Source organism: Sapajus apella, unplaced genomic scaffold, assembly GCF_009761245.1.
Source record: "Sapajus apella isolate SASKATOON/1434 unplaced genomic scaffold, GSC_monkey_1.0 scaffold64, whole genome shotgun sequence".
In the NCBI taxonomy this organism is placed as follows: domain Eukaryota; kingdom Metazoa; phylum Chordata; class Mammalia; order Primates; family Cebidae; genus Sapajus; species Sapajus apella.
Window position 1 is genome coordinate 10,753,514 of NW_022437004.1, and position 18,238 is coordinate 10,771,751.

Here is an 18,238-nt window from a genome sequence, read left to right on the forward strand (position 1 = left end):
TATTGCATTCGGTTTGTCAGTATTTTATTGAAGACTTTTGCATTGATGTTCATCATGGATATTGGCCTGAACTTTTCTTTTTTAGTTGTATCTCTGCCAGGTTTTGATATCATGATGATGCTGGTCTCATAAAATGAGTTAGAGAGGATTGCCTCTTTTTGTATTGCTTGGAATAATTTCAAAAGGAATGGTACAAGCTCCTCTTTCTACATCTGGTAGAATTTGGCTGTGAACCCACCTGGACCTGGATTTTTTTTGGTTGGTAGGCTATTATTTGCTGCCTCTACTCATAGACAAATAGCCAAATCATGAGCAAACTCCAATTTACAACTGCTACAAAGAGAATAAAATACCTATGAATACAACTAACAAAGGACGTGAAGGATCTCTTCAAGGAGAACTACAAACCACTGCTCAAGGAAATAAGAGAGGACACAAACAGATGGAAAAACATTCCATGCTCATGGTTAGGAAGAATCAATATCATGAAAATGGCCACACTGACCAAGGTAATTTATAGATTCAATGCTATCCCCATCAAACTACCATTGACCTTCACAGAACTGGAAAAAACCACCTTAAACTTCACATGGAACCAAAAAAGAGCCCACATACCCAAGACAACCCTAAGCAAAAAGGACAAGATGGAGGTATCATGTTACCTGACTTCAAACTATACTACAAGGCTACAGTAATCAACACAGCATGGTACTGGTACCAAAACAGAGATATAGGCCAATGGAACAGAACAGAGGCCTCAGAAGCAACACCACATATCTACAGCCATCTGATCTTTGACAAACATGACAAAAACAAGCAATGGGGAAAGGATTCCCTGTTTAATAAATGGTATTGGGAAAACTGGCTAGCCATGTGCAGAAAGCTGAAACTGGACCCCTTCCTTCCACCTTATACAAAAAATTAACTCCAGATGGATTAAATAGTTAAACCTAAGGCCAAGCACCATAAAAACCCTAGAAGAAAGCATAGGCAATACCATTCAAGACATAGGCATAGGCAAGGACTTCATGACTAAAACACTAAAAGCAATGGCAAAAAAAGCCAAAATAGACAAATGGGATCTAATTAAACTTAAGAGCTTCTGCACAGCAAAAGAAACAATCATTAGAGCAAACTGGCAATGAACAGAATGGGAAAGGATTTTTGCAAGCTACCCATCTGACAAAGAGCTAATATCCAGAATCTACAAAGAACTAAAACAAGTATACAAGAAAAAAACAACCCCATCAAAAAGTGAGCGAAAGATATGAACTGTCATTTTTGAAAAGAAGACATGTATGCAGCCAACAAACTTGCAAAAAAATGCTCATCATCAATGGTCATTAGATAAATGCAAATCAAAACTACATTGAGATACCATCTCATGCCAGTTAGAATGGTGATCATTAAAAAATCTGGACACAACAGATGCTGGAGAGGATGTGGAGAAGTAGGAATACTTTTACAGTGTTGGTGGGAGTGTAAATTAGTTCAACTACTGTGGAAGGCAGTGCGGCAATTCCTCAAGGATCTAGAAATAGAAACACCATGTGACCCAGCAATCCTATTACTGGGAATATAACCAAAGGATTATAAATCGATCTATTACAAAGACACATGCACATGTATGTTCACTGCAGCAATTTTTACAATAGCAAAGACGTGGAACCAACCCAAATGCCCATCAAAGATGGACTGGATAAGGAAAATGTAGCACATATACACCATGGAATACTACACAGTCATAAAAAAAAGATCAGTTCATGTCCTTTGCAGGGACATGGATGAATCTGGTAACCATCATTTTCAGCAAACTGACACAAGAACAGAAAACCAAACACTGCATGTTCTCATTCATAAGTGGGTGTTGAACAATAAGAACACATGGACACAGGGAGGAGAACATTACACACTGGGGTCTGTTGGGGGGTTGGGGGCTAGAGGAGGCATAGCAGGGGGTGGGGAGATTGGGGAGGGACAACATTAGGAGAAATACCTAATGTAGGTGACAGGAGGATGGAGGCGGCAAACCACCATGGCATGTGTATACCTATGTAACAATCCTGCAAGATCTGCACATGTATCTCAGAACTTAAAAAAAAAAAAAAAACATAGTATTTTAATGTAGTGTGCATGTGCAAGTACACACATCAAAAACAAAAATGCACACTGAAAAACATTTTTCACAAAATAACCCTTGCCCTAACCATGGCCAACATACTTCTATCCTATCATTTTCTGATTATTTTCATAAAATAAAAAAGAAGAAACAATGGTTGTAACCTTTTATGTTCATTTCAATACCAAATAAAGAGAACATCCAATATTTTTTAAAAGTCTTGTATAGCAGATGTTCCAATTCTGCTTCTGAACATTGTCAATCACATGCTGTCCAGGTGCTTTGATTTCCGTAAAAATTCGAACATTTTAGAGTCTTAAAAAAAGACTAAATTATTGTGAAGATAACAGTCTAATTTTGAATAAGACATAGGGCTTTATCTCAGTACTTAGAAGAAACTAAACTTCTTATGGCTAAAGAGACGTTATATCTCTAGAAGTAACAATGATGTACATTCAATGAGATTATTTCCTTAATGGACTCTGGTAGTATTAGGGAAAACTCTAAAAGTGAGAGACTGCACAAGCAGTATCACACACAATAGAAAAAACTGGAAATATGTGAACAGATTTATGTTAATACAATGAGCTTAATGAACTATCCTTACTAAGTCATAGTTAATTAAAAATATTTTTTCTTTAACACAATCTAACATAGAATAAGATGATGGTTATAAATAACAAGATCAATAACTATGGCATTTCCAACTACAGAAAGAGAAAGCATTTCCATTTTTTAAAACTACTTATGTAACCAACATGTATGCACTAAGCATTAAGTGTTTTCTACTAAGTGCTTTACTGATCTCCTGTATCAAATACTAATGATGATACACACCTGTAACAGAGACTTTTATTTCTCCCCTCTCTCAATATCTGCTATTCCTTTACCCTATAATACTAGCTGTTTGATGGGGATTATGTCTACCCAGCAAAAGGCAATACTTCCCAGCATCCTCTGCTGTTGGCATGCTTACACAGTCAGATTACAGACAATGAGATAAAAGCAGAAGTGATCTGTGCAACTACTGGGTCATAAACATAAAAGGGAAGGAGTTGCTTCTCTTTCCCATTTCTATTAGTATGAATGTGAACATGGTAACCACCACAGTCCAAAGATGGAATTCAGGTTTGAAAATGGCTTACGCTGTTAGATGAGAAATAACTAAATGTATATATTGTTTTACCCTCTATTATTTTCTGAAAGTGCCCAAACCTATAACCTAAGTAATATGGAATTCCTATTCTACATTTCCTCCTCCAAAATCGGTGAGAAAGGGGAGATAAAATAAGTGAGTGAAGTTTAATTACAATATGGAAGCAAAGTTAACAAAAGCATGTAAGGTTGTGTGGCTGTCCAAGTAACCAACAGTTACATGGTAATACAAAGGTCATAAATTCCCAAGTCGACAATCCTGAGTGTCAAACAGTACCTAGTGAATGTGGCTACTTGTCTTCACAGACTGAAGCTTTTCTTTTTGACATGTTGAAACTTTTTTGAGTATGGTTCATGCAAAATACTGAAATACAGTATAACTGCATTCCTCACATCACTATACCAAAATATCAGAGATTCACTTCTCAGCATGAAAATGCACAGCACATAAATATGAAAGGACTTTACATTCTAAATGCTGTGTTCATAACTCAGAGTCAAATGGAGACAACTGTATTGTGAATCAGTATAGCATTATCAAATAATATAGTTAAGGGGACTTAATAGATAAAATAAAATAAAAAAGCTGAAATACAATCGATTGCTTCAGTTAGAAGGTGTTTCATGGTTATAACTACTCAGCGTAATGAACAATTTAATTATTCTAAATTTTTGGAACAATTTGCTTCTTATGCAATTAATTTCAATACTTCAATATATTGTTTATTTTATTGGTCCACATTTCTTCAGATTCTTTGCAGACAAAGTTCTACAGATACATGTATTAGTAATTGTATTAGTATATACTCAAATAATGAAAAACATATCTTTTAGTACAATGGTGAATTTCAAATAGTTATTTGAAACATTATCAGTATTGCAGACCTAAAGCCTGATGAAATTTTCCACTTATTACTGACCAAGCTTTTTTTTTTTTTTTTTTTTGAGACGGAATTTTGCTCTTGTTACCCAGGCTGGAGTGCAGTGGCACGATCTCGGCTCACCGCAACCTCCGCCTCCTGGGTTCAGCCAATTCTCCTGCCTCAGCCTCCCGAGTAGCTGGGATTACAGGCACACGCCACCAGGCCCAGCTAATTTTTTGTAGTTTTAGTAGAGACGGGGTTTCACCATGTTGACCAGGATGGTCTCGATCTCTTGACCTCGTGATCCACCCGCCATGGCCTCCCAAAGTGCTGGGATTACAAGCGTGAGCCACCGCGCCCGGCCCTGACCAAGCGTTTTTGATCATGTGTTTATTGAAAGTAATTGGAATGTGCTGATCTAACATTGCTGGTATTAGCAGAATATACTTTATAGCCACGTGCCCAATTTCTGTACATTAAATTCTCAATACAAATGTAATTTTGAAAAGTAAAGTTAAAATCAAATATAGTATGTCTAAAAACAGAACGTAGGGAAAATATCAGATCTTTCCTCCTTCCTACTTTTGATATACACAATAACTATAATATTGAAATGAAGATCATATAAACAGATACTAATGATAAAGGCACCCAAAATTTTCTGAAAGGAAGGAGGTTCAGTCGAGACATTTAGGAGCTAGAAGACGGTACAAATTTATATTGCTTTCCATAATTTTTCACCTAAATAAAGGGGCTGGCAGAGACGGGTTTAGACACGATTCTGATAAGAAAAATTTAGTAGACAAGCATTAGTGATGACTGAACTGCAGAAACACAATGAGAAAGGACAGCTGCAAAAACAAACATTATTCAGTGTGTGATCGCTTAAAGAGATGTTATTTAGATCTTCATATTCTAAAAGAGTGAAATGCTGAAGAGACAAAGGAAAATATATGATGATGGGCTTATATGAAAAATGAGTAACAATTTAACATAGCAGTCCCCAGCCTTTTGGGCACCAAAGACCAGTTTCATGGAATACAATTTTTCCATGGACCAGGTCAGAGAAGGGATGGTATCGGGATGAAACTGTTCCACCTCAGATCATCAGGCATTAGTTTTAGATTCTCATAAAGAGCATGCAGCCTAGATCCCTCGCATGCAACTCACGATAGAGTTTGCGCTCCTATGAGAATGTAATGCCATTAGATTCTAATCTAATCTAATGCTGATCTGACAGGATGCAGCTCAGACAGTAATGCTCCCTTGCCCACTACTCACTTGCTGTGTGGCCAGGTTCCTAACAGGCCACAGACTAGTACTAGTTCGTGGCCTCAAGCTTGGGGATCCCTTATTTAATATACTCAATTTATATGTCATAATTGTCCATAGTACAATCATATGAGAGAATGAACATGACATTCATGAGGCAAAGACTAAGTCAAATCAACTTATTTGTTCTCTCTGGTCTTTCAGTAAACACTAAGTGGAAGAAAAATGTTAGAAAACTCGTTCTCCATAATATATTTAGGCAAAATACAAGAAAACAGTATACACTGAGTGCCTCAGCAGTAATACACTGTCTATGGGACTGACTTTCAGAACACTGATGGAACATTTAAAAAATTCAACCAAATAGGAAAAGTCTTTGGAAATTTTTGAAAATTGAACAACAAAAGGGAAAGAGACAACTCTGTCCTTCATTATCACTGTAGTCAATTATTTTATCATAAAAAGAAAGCTACAGCCTCTAGGCAGGTTCTGAGTTTCCCATGGCATGACTTGAAAATATTTTCTTCCTAGTGATACTCACTGGTGACGATGGTGTGGTGAGAGAACAGGAAGATAAAAAATATCTTGCCAAAATCTCTCCATAATTAAGGTGAAACAGCACGACTACTTATAAAATAGAAAATTAGTTACTTGGCCAACCATTTCTGTTATTCCCTGAACAAATATAACTTCCATCATGAAAGTTTCTGAAGGCAGTCATTCTTCTGGATATTGTTAGGAAATAAAAAAAATACTATAAATAAATATATTTAAGAGTAAAATACTCACCTATTCCAATGAAAGCAGCTTTGTAGCCTTTTTCTTTCAAGGTGCTAAGAGTCATTTCATTCACTGAAAGGCTTTTACCACAAATTATCTATAAGAAACAACATTTTGAATAATGAAAATTTGATATTTGATTAATTAAAATCTTAATATGTAACATCAAAAAGAATGGAAAGTCAGCCAAAAAATTTATGAGATTCCATATAAAATGTCATATTCAATATATAGGTTTACATATACAAAATAGTATATAAATAGGATAGGAACATGTTTTACTAATGGCTAAATGCAGAAGAAAAGCAGATATCATTAAAATCATCAGTAAACTTCCATAGCTTGCATAATATGTTCAGAGCACAATGTAGGGCATTTAAATAATAAGATGATAAATATGACACATTTCTGGCATCAATGTACAGTTCAGTAGGGGCAAAAGATATACACAAATAAATATAAAACAGACTATGATCACCGCATGTGCATGACAGTTCATAGTCTGGGGAGATTTATTTCAGCTAACCTTAGAAGGTCGAGAATACAAAAGGAAAAGACAGGATTTTGATAGGGGACATTGTCAAGGGAAGATGAACAAAGTCAGGAAGCAGAGGGTAGTCACCTTTATTAAAAGTCATAATACTTGCTCAGTTCCCAGACATGAGACAATTTTCACTTCTGAAGCCTGCTGACCAAAGAGGTGGCAGGGTCCCTAGGAAGAAAGACCCTGAAACATCCTGGCAAGTAAACACTATGATTCCCCTAGTCCTTTCCCAAAGGGTGCTGTGGTCATTTATCCAGGCAACTAAGCTCTGGAAAAAGGGGAATAATCAGACATTTCAAGGAATATTAAGCACTGGTTTTTCAGTAACGTTGAAGACTTAAGACTGGCGACATAAGAGTGTGTATCTATGGGGCAAGGTAAAAAATGCAGCCTGACTGAAGTCTAATTCACAGTTGGCCCACTGAAATAACAACTCGGTCAGTGATCATTCTCCTAGTCTCTAAGTGCATAATTGAAATTGCTACACTTGTTAATTGAAGTAATTCTTACACTGGGTCTCTGGTCTGTGAAGTAAGAGCTAAAAAGCTATCAGAGTTGGGAAGGTCCCATGAAAATATCTGAAAATCAAGTCAAGAGAGTAAATCAAAGATAATATCCTATCCTGGGTGCAATGGGATGGGGAATGATGGTAGTGGATGGGGAGAGATGGTAGTGGTCCCTGTCATATTCTCATTTAATTCAACAGCCTGATTCCCTGCCAACAACAGAGAACTCTGAAGGATGACTGTAAACTTCTGCAGGCTTAACTAAAGAGTAGTCCTAACTAAAGTTTCTCTTACAGACACGATACAATTGCTAGAGAAGATTTATAAGGCTACATGTACACTGCATGTGGCCATTGATTTGGCAAATACATACTTCTTCCATTCCAATTAGAGAAAGAGATCAGAAACAGTTCAGATTCATGGAGTAGATATGAATATTCATTTACAGTTTTGCCTCAGGGATATGTCTACTCTTTTCAGTAATAATATACATAATCTGAAGTGATCTGGACATCCCACAGAACGTCACAGTGATTCATTACATTGACGACATCATGCAGATCAGACAGCATGAGCAAGAGGTGGTGAGTATGCTGGAGATTGTTAAGATATCTGCACTCCAGAGGGTGGAAGATGAACTCTGTAATCAGGGACTGGCCTCTTGAGTGAAGTTTAGAGATCCAGTTATCAAGTATGTGCCAATATGTCTCCTTGAAAGTAAAAGGCAAATAGCTGCATCTCAAATTTTCTGCTATATAGAAGGAAGCACAATGCCTGGGAGAATTCTTTGTGTTCTGAAGGCAAAATGTTCCTAAAAATAGTCTCTAAGCTGAGTCACAGAAGAAGAGCAGTGTATATCCCCGAAATGATAATTACAACTAACCTGCACAGTGCACCTAAGTGTAAAGCTCTCTTCTAAGTACTGAATATACTGATTCATATAACCTCCACAGTAGCCCCATGAAATCTTACCAGTATTTTCATTTTACAGATAATGATACTAAAGGATAAGAGAGCTTACATAACCTTTATTGCAGTCACATATATAGGCTAATTTCAGAGCCAGCATACATAATTGCTGTGCTCTTATATCTCTTGAGGTTAGAGGGCAGAGCTGGCACCATCCTCAAGGGCAAAGAACAACATATTGTATGTGAAGACCTACTAAAAAGGTTGTGTTTCAGGAGTTTAAAGTCCAAAGCAAGCAATGGAGCAAGAAGTTAGAGAGGAGAAGATGAATGGAACTGGATCATAGAAGGCCATGTTTTATCTTCCTAAAATACTAATTCTGTTTTTATATTGGCAGATAGGGTAACTGTCAGAAAGTTTATAATAAGGGACACACCAAGGTGAGATTAATAACTAATATTCAGAACTGTGGAATGTATCAAATGGCATTAATTAAACTGGAACATTAATCAAATATGTACTATTTGAAATATTTTATAGCAAGTAATAGTACAGCTATTAGAATTAGTAGAAATAGATGCCATAAAAATTTCCTAATGAGTATTCAGAACTTTATTCTAACTTTTAAATAACAGATATTTGATTTAAAAAGAAGAGAATTTCACTGTTTTTATGAATTAAATGCCCTTCATATCAATATATAATAAAGGTTAGACAAAACAGAAAATACCAGGCCCAAACATTCTAATAAAATATTAGCAAACTGAATAAAAATGCCATTTTCAAAGTTGAACAGTGGAATGCCCCGTCAATGAGTTAATCAGCAGAGGTGATTCACAAAATACTTAATCTTAGGTTTAGTTTATTCAGTGCCTCTGCAGAAGTTTCAGGAAAGACCTCCCAATCTTTTTGAGGTGGGTATTTGTGGGAGAAGGCACAACAGTTTAGTTTAGTAGTGGCTTTTGTGATTTATCAAAGAGTAATAAAGACATCCCAATCCTCCCACCACAGCAGAGTGAGGATGTCTTAGATTATGTAACATTTAAGAAAGATATTCAGACATTTTGCATTTCTACAGTTTGACTCTACTCTAATACACAATAGTGAGCAAATGGAGATGGAAAACATTTGAGTTTTCCTTTCACGTATAGAAAGCTGAAAGACAAGTATCTTGACTCCTGGTGTGAATCTACTGGGACGAAGACCAGCAAGACTTGACTTTACCATGGACAGCATTGTCGAAAGATGGAGGCTGGTCATCTATTGAGCAGCAGATTCCTGGTGGAAACGAGGACAAAGCAATAACAAGAACATTCCATGCAGTGACAGGCACCAGGCTTCTTTCCTTTCTGTGAATGGGAACCTATTAAGATTTCCCTTTGCTAAAAGCCTGAGGCTCCAAACATTTGCCATGCAAGAAATAATCGACCTTAGAAAGAATTAGAAGAAAGATTCCTTGAAAACAAAAGTTAAAACTTTGCTTACATCATAAAACTTTGCCTTGGGAAATTGAAATGAGATGTGTGTTAACTAAAACTAGAATCGCAAGACAACTACAGCTGTCAAGAATATCCCTTAAGCTGGTAAGATATGAAATCTCAATGTTATTTGTTAAATAGATGTGATCCTAGAAAAATCACATTATGGGCATTTTGTTTCGTGTTTTTGTTTCCTTATTCCTGGTACTTTTGTAATATTTTCCATCTGAATTACCTGAGATATGGATAACAGTATATATTCTACCTTCCGCTAATGACTTTAGTACACATATTATTAGATATTTCCTAACTAAATTCAGAATAAAAATTCAATCTATTCATAGTTCAGTGTAACAGTCACTGCATTAGTCCAACAGTTCTGAATATAATATAACCTGAGCCAAAGCTCCATCTAATAGTCTTTTAGGGATTTGATGAAAACTTTCTTTATAAACTATAATACATATTTCTATACACAGTATCATTTATTATACAGGATAAAGGTTTACAACATTTTTGTGGAGTATAAATCTTCAAATAAAATATGTGATGCCCATTATTTTTAAAATCAAATAAAAACATACATGCTTTTCACATTTTTCTAATAGAAAATTTGGTTAAATAGACCAAATATTTCCAGTTGCTCTAAGATTGAAAGTAAAATGAAGAAATTTAAAATATTTAGCTTTCTTTAGAAATAAAAGTTATTTTATTAGCTATTAACATACATGTTTCTCTCCTTGCAGGAGGGAAATAATATGATTTTATATTTTTTTCTAATACTATTCCATATTTACAGATATTCTTGTTTCAAATAGTCATGGTGAAAAGCAAGATGTTATGAGAGGTTATCAAGAAAAAGATGATCTCTATTAGATATTTCATCTCTAACTATGAAGCGGAAGAAATGTACAGAAATTACAAATTAAGTTAATCAATTAGAAATGACAAATATACATTTTTAAAGATGCAAAAATACAATATCTTTATTTTTTAACTTTGAAAAGTTAGAATATAAAGACTATGAAATAAAAATATTTATTTCTATTTAAACTCTGAGTTGTATTACCAAAAAAAAAAAAAAAAAGTATTTAAGTGATTTGTAACACTGACACAAATACAACAGGAGATTCTACTAAAGTCCATCTTGGCTTAAATATAATTTGTAAAGGTTTACATCAGAATTTTTGTTAAAAAATTAAGAAGTTTTCTAAAAATGCATCAGTTAAGAAGGCATTTCTCTTAAAGGAAACATAATTTGATTACACTATAAATGATCCTTTGGTGTGAAATCAATTGAGCATATACTTGATAAATTAAAAACCACATATATGGCTAATAAAGTGAAAAAATAAAAGTTGAATTCTATCCCAAGAATATAGAAGCAAATAAAAATACTATCCTACATAACTGTTGTCCACACAGGGGGGAAAATCCTAGATTCTGAAGAAAAATAAAAATAATAAAATAATGAAAACGCATGGATGCTAACAAAGATTTTACTGAAATCAATAACTTTAAATGTTTTCATTATTCAATCTATAAAATGAAAATGAAGAAAGTATACAACTCAAGATTTTAAAAAGAATAACAAATAAGTTCTACTCTGATCTTGCTTATTTCTTGCTTTCTGCTATTATTCTCCAGTTCTTTTAGTTGTGATGTTAGGGTGTTAATTTGAGATTTTTCTAGCTTTCTCAAGTGGCATTTAGTGCTATAAATTTCCCTTTTAACAATGCTTTAGCAGCATCTCAGAAATTTTGGCATATTGTCTCTTTGTTCTCACTGCTTTCAAAAACCTTCTGGAAGACTGGCACAGTGGCTCACGCCTGTAATTCCAGCACTTTGGGAAGCCAAGGCGGGTGGATCATGAAGTCAGGAGATCGAGACAATCCTGGCCAACATGCTGAAACCTTGTTTCCACTAAAATACAAAAAAAAAATTAACTGGGCGTTCTGGCACACACCTAGTCCCAGCTACTCAGGAGGCTGAGGCAGGGGAATCATTTGAACCTGGGTGACAGAGGATGCTGTGAGCCGAGATCATGCCACTGCACTACGGTCTGGGGGACAGAGCAAGACTCTGTCTCAAAAAAAAAAAAAAAAAAAAAAGTTCTTGAGTTCTGCCTTAATTTCATTGTTTACCCAGGAATCATTCAGGAGCAAGTTGTTCAATTTTCAGTTGTGTGGAACTGAGTGAGTTTCTTAATCTTCAGTTCTAATTTGATTGTGCTGTAGTCTAAGAAACTGTTAGTATTTCAGTTATTTTGCATTTGCCGAAGAGTGTTTCACTTCCAATTATGCGATCAATTTGAGAGGAAGTGTCATGTAACTCTGAAAGCAGAACTGAAGGAGACAGAGACATGAAAAACTCTTCAAAAAATAAATGAATCCAGGAGCTGATTTTTTGAAAAAATTAATATAATAGACCCCTGGGTAGACTAATAAAGAAGAAAAGAGAGAAGAATCCAATAGACATAATAAAAATGATAAAGGGGATATCACCACTTTCCCCACAGCAATATAAACAACCATCAGAGAATAGTACAAACATTTTTATACAAATAAACTAGAAAAGCTAGAAGAAATGGATAAATTCCTGAAGACATACACCTTCTGAAGACTGAACAAGGAAGAAGTTGAATCCCTGAATAGACCAATAACAAGTTCTGAAATTGAGGCAGTAATAAATAGCCTACCAACCAAAAAAAGCTCAAGGCCAGATGGATTTACAGCTGAATTCTACCAGAATTGCAAACAGAAGCTGGTACCATTTCTTCTGAAACTATTTCAAACAATTGAAAATGAGGGACTTCTCCCTAGCTCATCTTATGTGGCCATCATCATCCTGATACCAAAACCTGGCAGAGATACAATAAAAAGAGAAAACTTCAGGCCAATATCCCTGATGAATATCGATGCAAAAATCCTCAATAAAATACTGGCAAATAAAATTCAGCAGGATATAAAAAGGTTATCCATCACAATCAAGTTGGCTTCATCCCTGGGTGCAAGGCTGGTTCAACATATGCAAATCAATAATTTAACTCATCATATAAAGAGAACTAAAGAAAAAAAACACACGATTATCTCAGTAGGTGCAGAAAAGTCCTATGATAAGATTCAATATCCTTTCCTGTTAAAAACTCTCAATAAACTAGATATTGATGAACATACCTCAAAATAATAAAAGTTATTCATGATAAACCCACAGCCAATATCATACTGAATGGACAAAGCTGGAAGCATTCCCATTGAAAACTGGAAAAAGGTAAGGATGTCCTCTCTCACAACTCCTATTCAACACAGAATTGGAAGTTCTGGCCAGAGCAATCAGGCAAGAGACAAAAATAAAGAGTATTCAAATAGAAAGAGGGGAAGTCAGACTGTCTCCATTTGCAGATGACATGATACTGTATCTAGAAGGCTCCACTGACCAGCCCAAAAGCTTACGTTGATAAGCAACTTCAGCAGTCTCAGTATACAAAATCAATGTGCAAAAAGTATCAGCACGACTATACACCAATGACAAGCAGAGAGCCAAATCATGAATGAGCTACCATTTACAACTGCTACAAAGAGAATAAAATACTTAGGAATACAACTAACAAGTAAAGTGAAAAACCTCTTCAAGGTGAACTACAAACTACTGGTCAAGGAAATCAGAGAGGGCAGAAAAAAATGGAAAAACATTCCTTGCTCATGGATAGGAATGATTAATTTTCATGATATCAAAAAGCAATTTATAGATTCAATATTTATTGAATTATAGTTTATTCCCATTAAACTACTATTGACATTCTTCACAGAATTAGAAAAAAACTACTTTAAAATTTATATGGAAACAAAAAAGAGCCCATATAGCCAAGATAATCCTAAGCCAAAAGAACAAAGCTGAAGGCATCATGCTACCTGACTTCAAGCTATACTACAAGGCTACAGTAAATAAAACAACATGGTACTGGAACAAAAACAAACACATAGACCAATGGACCAGAATAGAGATCTCAGAAATAAGACCACACAATACAACCATCTGGTCTTTGACAAACCTGACCAAAAATAAGCAATGGGGAAATGATTCCCTATTTAATAAATGGTTGCAAAGCTGCCTGGCCATATCTAGAAAATTGAAACTGGAACGCTTCCTTACATCTTATAGAAAAATTAACTCAAGATGGACTAAAGACTTACATGTAAAATCCAAAACTATAAAAACCCTAGAAGAAAATCTAGGCAATACCATTCAGGATATAGGCACCAGAAAAGATTTTATGATGAAAACATCAAAAGCACCTGCACAAAGTGAAAATTGACAGATGAGATTTAATTAAACTATAGGGCTTCTGAACAGCAAAAGAAACTATCATCAGAGTGAACAGACAACCTACATAATGGGAGAAAATTTTTGCAAACTATCCATCTTTAAAGGTCGAATACCCAAAATCTACAAGGAACTTAAACAAATTTACAAGAAAAAAAAAACACTTTACAAGAAATAGAAACACTTTTACACTGTAGGTGGAATGCAAATTAGTTCAACCATGTGGAAGGCATAGGGGTTCATGTCTATAATCCCAGCACTTTGGGAAGCTGAGGTGGGCAGATCACTTGAGGTCAGGAGTTCAAAACCAGTCTGCCCAACATGGTGAAACCCCATCTTTAATACAAATACAAACAAATTAGCCATGTGTGGTGATGGGCACCTGTAATCCCAGTTACTTGAGAGGCTAAGGCAAGAAAATTGGTTGAACCCAGGAGGCGGAGGTTGCAGTGGGCCAAGATAGTGCCATTGCACTCCAGTCTGGGTAACAGAGCAAGACTCCATCTCAAAAAAAAAAAAAAAAAAAAGAAATGAAATGAAATGAAAAAGAAAAAGAAAAAGGTGGACAAAGGACATGAACAGGCATTTCTTAAAAGAAGACATTTATCTGGCCAACAAACATATGAAAAAAAGATCAACATCATTGATCATTAGAGAAATGCAAATCAATCCACAATTAGATACCATCTCACACTACTCAGAATGGTAACTATTAAAAAGTCAGAAAACAACAGATGCTGGCAAGGCTGTGGAGAAACAGAAACACTTTTACACTGTAGGTGGAATGCAAATTAGTTCAACCATGTGGAAGACAGTGTGGCCATTCTCAAAGACCTAGAACCGGGAATACTTATTTGATCCAGCAATTCCATTACTGGGCCATATAGCCAAAGGAATATAAATCATGCTTTTATAAAGATACATGCATGTGTATGTTCACTGAAGCACTATTCACAATAGCAAAGACATGAAATCAAGCCTAATGCCCATCAATGATAGACTGGATAAAGAAAATGTGATACATATACACCATGGAATACTTTGCAGCCATAACAAAATTATATCATATCTTTTGCAGGGACAGGGATGGAGCTGGAAGTCATTATTCTCAGCAAACTAACACTGTATATTCTCACTTAAAAGTGGAAGCTCAATAAGAGAACACATGGACGCAGGGAGGGGAACACCACACACTGGGGCCTGTTGAGTGGGGCAGGGAGAGGGACAGCACCAGGATAATTAGCTAATACATGCTTGGCTTAATACCTAGTGATGGGTTGATTGGTGCAGCAAATCACTATGGCACATGTTTACCTATGTAACAAACCTGCACATCCTGTACATGTAACAAGGAACTTAAAATAAAACTAAATTTAAAAAAGAGAATAACAAATAAGACTAGCAGGGGAAAGTGTTAATAAAGATACAGTCAGCAATTAATGAATAAGAAAAGATAAAACTTTGACAACTGTTTCCTTTAAAGACAATAATTAACTAGATAAACCACTACCTCATTTTAGAAAGAAAACAAACAAACAAGAAAACAAAGTAAATTCAGAGATGCAAGAGCAAATATAATCATAGGCACAGATGAGATATTTTTACTGTATATTGAAATAATAGGCTTAAATCTTTGCTAATGAATTCAAAAGTCTCAATGAAGCAGAATTTTTTTCTAGAAAAAATATATTGGCAAAATTGACATGAGAACAAAATCAGTACAAAAAAACTTAGAGAAGACATGAAGAAAAATAGTCATAGTTCTACTTCATAAAAGGGCTTTGAGAAGATGAAAGCTTCCAAATTTAGTAAAAAAGATGTCTCAAAATAATATTCTTACTAATAAGAAAATAATAAAATGCTTAGAAGTATAATTTTAAAAGGCTAGTTTAACCCTATCATGAAAAATTCACAAAACAACAAATAAAAATAAGGCAAAACAAAACAAAATAGTCTTTGTACATTTAAAACTTATAACAGTAACAGTATTTGACTGTTCCCTGATATATTTCCAGTTTTAGTATCCATTATATAAATAAATAAATGCAAAAGAAAAATTTAAAAATACTAACAAAATGAATCTGAATTACATGTACAGAAATAAATACAAGGCAAAAACTGATATATTCTAGAAATTCAATGATTAATTTAATTGAATATAAAAACCGAACTTAAGTGTTTATAAAGGGGAATTGAAAAATTTGGCACCCCTTGCTTATTTTTTTAATTAATAAAATTTATTAATGTAACACTAGAAAAAATATGTATTCAATATGATTTAAAATATAATTTCAGAGACAATAAAAATGTATTCCATATATTAGCCCTCTTCTTTTTAACATACTAGCTATTGAAATCATGGAAGAAAAAATAATGTAGAAATAACAAATAAAATTCTTAGTTTCTTGTGACATGATGTTTGATTTGAAAAAATTAATCTTAGCACTAAGAGGAACTGATTGGCTATTAAGTATAAGATGAATTGAAATTAAAATATTCAACAGGAAATGCAGCTAAAAAGATAGCTGGGAGCAAAGATATTGAAATTGAACTGGGTTCTGGATACAATCCGTTTCTTTATTTGGATGATAATATTTTTATTAAACTACTAAGTATACAGGACTGGAGTTAAAGAAGGACGGTTCTACATGGTTCTAGTCCTGGTATACTACTTGGCAAAAATAAATTCTGAACAATTAATTGTTGAATAAATGAAACAAATTTATTGGGAATTAAAAGAAAAAAAGAAGAAGAAACAAGATAGTGATAGATCATGAAAGTCAAAATATACGTATATAAGAGAACTTATACATCATATGCTACACAGGAGTCAAACAGTATGAACCCAGAAAAAAAGTTCATTTCATTGCCAGGAAATTACTGTTGACTTTAAAATATACAATATTAGTTGAGAGGGACAAACAGAAGGCAAATTATAAAAAGAACCTGGGTGATGACTCTTCAAAAGGAGGTAACAAGCATAAACTACTTTTTCAAAATGTATCCTCTTATGGCTAAAGTTGGTAAGTCATAAAAGCTGCAAGAATGTCTCATCAATGGATATATATTCTCAAAGTAAAAAAGAATCTCACTGCTATATTTCCTTGGAATTGTATATGCAATTTATTGTTTACAAGGCAAATTTGAAAACATTATTTCCTTCACATCTAAAACAGCCTGAGAAATGGGCAAGACTCTTTAATTTAGGTTGTATTTTTTTCTTCAATAATGTAACAGATTCACAGAGTTTAAAATTCAAATTGTACAAAATGTTGAAAAAATTTTTCCACACCTTCCCAAAGGCAATCTGTGCTATCAGATTCTTATATCTTTCCAGAGATATTCTTTGCATACATAAACAAATATTTTTATATTTTAAACAAATATTAGTACCATACTTCTTATTTGAGACGATTTTGACCAAACTTCAAGATATTAATTGACTTTGCCAAGGCTATCTGACAAGAAAATAAAAAAGTGGCATGACTATAGCTAAGATATATTTCTTGGCTCTCATGCTCTCATTTATGCAATATATCTGGTCCTGTAAAAATGGAATGCAATTTTGCAATTTTATGTAAGATAAATGTAGAAATAAAGCCTAATTTCTTTTTCCATTTTTATTAATACATAATAATTGTACATATTTATGGGGTACGTGTGATATTTTGATACATGCATACAATACATAATGATCAAATCAAGATAATTAGGATATTCATCATCTCAAACATTTCTCATGTCTTTGTGTTGGGAATATTCATCATCTACTCGGTCATAAATACCAAATCTAATAGTTTGAAATTTTAATAATCATTTTCTTATTTAATTAGATTTAGAGAAGAACTTGTATTCAAAATGAAAGACATTTTAAAACTTTTCAGAATATGCTTCTGTAAAATAATCACCCCTAAATCATCTATTATGAACACTGTAATTTTGAATATTAAGTTTTTATAAAGTTGCAGAAATCCACAGTGTTTTTGTTCTCAGACATCCTGTTTAGTCATTATGTGTAAATGTTTCATCACCTAACCGCTGTCGAATACAATGTAATTATAAATATAAACCACAAAATATTGTTTTGAGTACTTTCTCTTTTACTAATTCATTTTAAGTTTTACTGGTAGATGCAAAAGGTATGAGTATTTTGTTAATCACTTTTCAAAATATCTTCTGCATATACTTACACCATGTGTTATGTAAATCACAGTACATTACTAATCTATTGTGTTATATCTATTATGAAAAATTAACATTTTTCTAACAAAAATAGCAATATGTTCAAG

At 34.1% G+C, this 18,238-nt stretch overlaps 1 protein-coding gene across 6 annotated transcripts in view; it reads right to left on the minus strand.

Annotated features, from left to right (window-relative positions):
• Nucleotides 1-18,238, minus strand: part of DPYD (dihydropyrimidine dehydrogenase) — an 851,840-nt gene that overhangs the window by 577,456 nt on the left and 256,146 nt on the right. For all 6 annotated transcript variants that reach the window (XM_032248001.1, XM_032248002.1, XM_032248005.1 and 3 more), the window contains one exon: nucleotides 6,199-6,286. In XM_032248001.1, coding sequence (XP_032103892.1) covers nucleotides 6,199-6,286 — 88 coding nt within the window. The remainder of the gene's footprint in view (nucleotides 1-6,198; nucleotides 6,287-18,238) is intronic.